Raw genomic sequence first — 2,626 nt, 5'->3', positions numbered from 1 at the left:
ACGGGATTCACGTTATTTTATCGCTCTGCGGCGCGAGCGATGATGTCCCGCAGATCAAACCGTGCGTACTGGCCTATTTTTTTTGTTGAACTTCTAGGAAGTTAGGGTAGTTTATTAGCTTCCTAACGTCGCTATGACGGCAGTCAAACTACTATCCAGCAGGTGCACTGTCCGGCGACTGTGCTACCTCGCTGAGCCTGGTGCTCTCTGGCACGTCGCTGTGACGCTAACCAGACAGATACCACAGACACAGAAGAGCGCTATGCTCTCTGTCACGGTCCCTGCTTGGCAGTCACTCCTTCAGTTCGGTGTCTATAAGACTTGGAACTGGATTAGAATGAATTAAGGAAGGGAAGGGAAACTAGCAACAGGTTCAGCCCCGCAACTCTCCTTAGCATAAACCGTGGAGAATTAAAGTACGAGGGAAGAGAGGAGGGGCCTAACTAGGGAAAACTCTCTACACTTCTTCTCACGAGTTCTTCATATAGAAAATAGTTATATTATGGAAAATCAGAACCAGTCGGACATTCCAGCGATTTCATTGGTCGAGGACAGAAGATAACACGTATTCTTTGTCCGACGCCACACGCTGCGGTACCTGGAAGTATTTTTGTGAATGGGTGGCCTCGGGACGCCGCCAGGTGCCCTTCATCGCAATTTTGAAGAAAGTGGTGCGTCTCAGACAAAAAAAAACTCTGGTTTTTATAACTTGACTATTTTCTATATGTGGTAGAGAGATAGAGAGATTTCTATCTTCATCTTCATTGAACTGCATCTTGATGTTGCAGTGCACCTTACCCCACTGCGCTCCTACTGCGTATCCTGCTAGTCCTCCCTTCCCTTCCTTAATTCATTCTAATCCAGTTTCAAGTCTTATAGGCAGCGAACTGAAGGAGTGACTGCCAGGTAGTAAACTATCCTAACTTTCTAGGTCAAGTATGTGGTCGTTCTCTTCATGAGCAGGGGTGGATTCGCAAAACGGACCAACAAGAAATAGGCGCTGTGTTAGTACTCTGTCGGTCTTAGGACTAGTAGAACGCGTCGAATTTCCCGCGTTGGAGTTCCCTTCGGTTTCTCATGAATGTCCGTTTTACGTCACCATACTTCCGACTCTACGCAGCTACGACAGGCTCGCTCGACAGGCTGACAGTCGCGGTCGCAGTCGAAGGGCACCTCCTTTGGGTCCTGGAGACTGCGAAGAGGCAATCGAAGACAGTGTGCTTTTAAGCCATATAGATGTACATTTTTGAGTCGCTGGCGTCGCGCTCGAGATACTCACGCTCAAGGAGAGACTCGATGCATTTTTTTATAAACTGAGGTTGAGGGAAGAAGCGCTGGCTGAGTTGGCGAGTCACCTACGTATGCGCGAGGGCGGGGGAGCTTGATATTGCATTCATCATATAATTTAGTTGAATTTCACCCCCGACTCCGAGTCTGCGGGACCTCCGCGATGAGATCATTGTGCTTGGCATGCTTACGAGCTTTCATTATGCGCACGACAGTTGCCTAGCGATGCCATACTGACTTTGACAATGTCACAAACACAACAAGAACGAGAGCAAGACACGAAAGAAGTAAATCAGAGCCATAAGATAGCCAATTGCAGCTGGCAAATTCACAAACTTACGAAAGATATGGCGATGTCGAATTCAGAGAAGGTCGGACGCCCGAAATTACCTCGCAAAGGTGGCGTCGGTCCTCTTCTACAGCGGCGGGGACCTTGTCCGACGAGTCTGGGTGCGCGCCAGCTTCCTTCATGGCAACAAGGGGCACACGGACACGTTTCAGCTTAGAAGAATATTTGATGTTGACCTTGAAAGCGTCGTCGTCGGAGACTCCCTTGCCCTTCGACTTCTTGAGAAGGACGCGATGCTTCGGCGTGCAGAGAGAGACGACGTGGCGCTTGAGCTCATTCCGTGGGATTTGAGTCTGAGCGGCGAGTGCCGCAAAGGTAATTTCCGCACCATGGTCCAAGTCATTGAAGAGTACTAAGATGCACATCATGTATGTCGAGACTGTGAGTTCGTGCTTGGCAGCCTGGCTGAAAGTCGCGCGGATTTCAGCGGAGCCAGTGCTCGTAAGCCACGTGAGCTTACGGCCCGTGTGCTGTTTTAGGTAAAAGCTTTCGAAGGGCTCGCATACTGCCTGTGCCGCTGCGGGGAGGCGACAAGTGTTCGTGGCCTGCATGGGCCAGTAGCCAGCCGTGAGCGTTGTGACATCCAAATCCACGGCGAGGATCGTCGGTCGCACAACGGCGTGTACCTCGGACCCGGGACTCGTGCGGGTGGCTGAACACGTCTGCCCACTGTTGCCAGACTGTGCCGGAGGCGGTGGCATGGCATCACCAGCCGTGGGCGTCCCGCTCCGAGCATCACTGTGTGCGCGGTACTTGTCCATCGCGTCCTTAGAAAATCGTATGTCAGTGAACATACCCTCGAGTTTAGTAGTAAATTGGTATCCACACTCGCTCTTGAGTTTGGCTAGCATAGACCGCTCAGCGTCAGACGGCATCGAGCGAGCATGGAGGAGGCGCTTGGCAAGGTGCTGCTTATAGTATGCCTCAAATACGTCCTTGTCGTTCAGGTAGCGGAAGATTAGGATTACTTGGTCGAGCTGTCGCTCGACA

General features: G+C 51.2%; 1 protein-coding gene across 1 annotated transcript; it reads right to left on the bottom strand.

Moving 5' to 3' along the window:
* Nucleotides 1-860: 860 nt before the first annotated feature.
* On the bottom strand, nucleotides 861-2,613 carry AURANDRAFT_55162 (hypothetical protein; the record flags this gene model as incomplete). Its single annotated transcript, XM_009042516.1, has 4 exons — nucleotides 861-1,355; nucleotides 1,444-1,506; nucleotides 1,678-2,275; nucleotides 2,390-2,613. 4 exons carry the CDS (start codon nucleotides 2,509-2,511, stop codon nucleotides 1,224-1,226), a joined length of 915 nt encoding a protein of 304 aa, XP_009040764.1.
* Nucleotides 2,614-2,626: the final 13 nt, after the last annotated feature.

This window comes from Aureococcus anophagefferens (genome assembly GCF_000186865.1).
Source record: "Aureococcus anophagefferens unplaced genomic scaffold AURANscaffold_33, whole genome shotgun sequence".
In the NCBI taxonomy this organism is placed as follows: Eukaryota; class Pelagophyceae; order Pelagomonadales; family Pelagomonadaceae; genus Aureococcus; species Aureococcus anophagefferens.
Note: the sequence above shows the minus strand (reverse complement) of the source record. Positions and strands in the feature narration are given on the sequence as shown.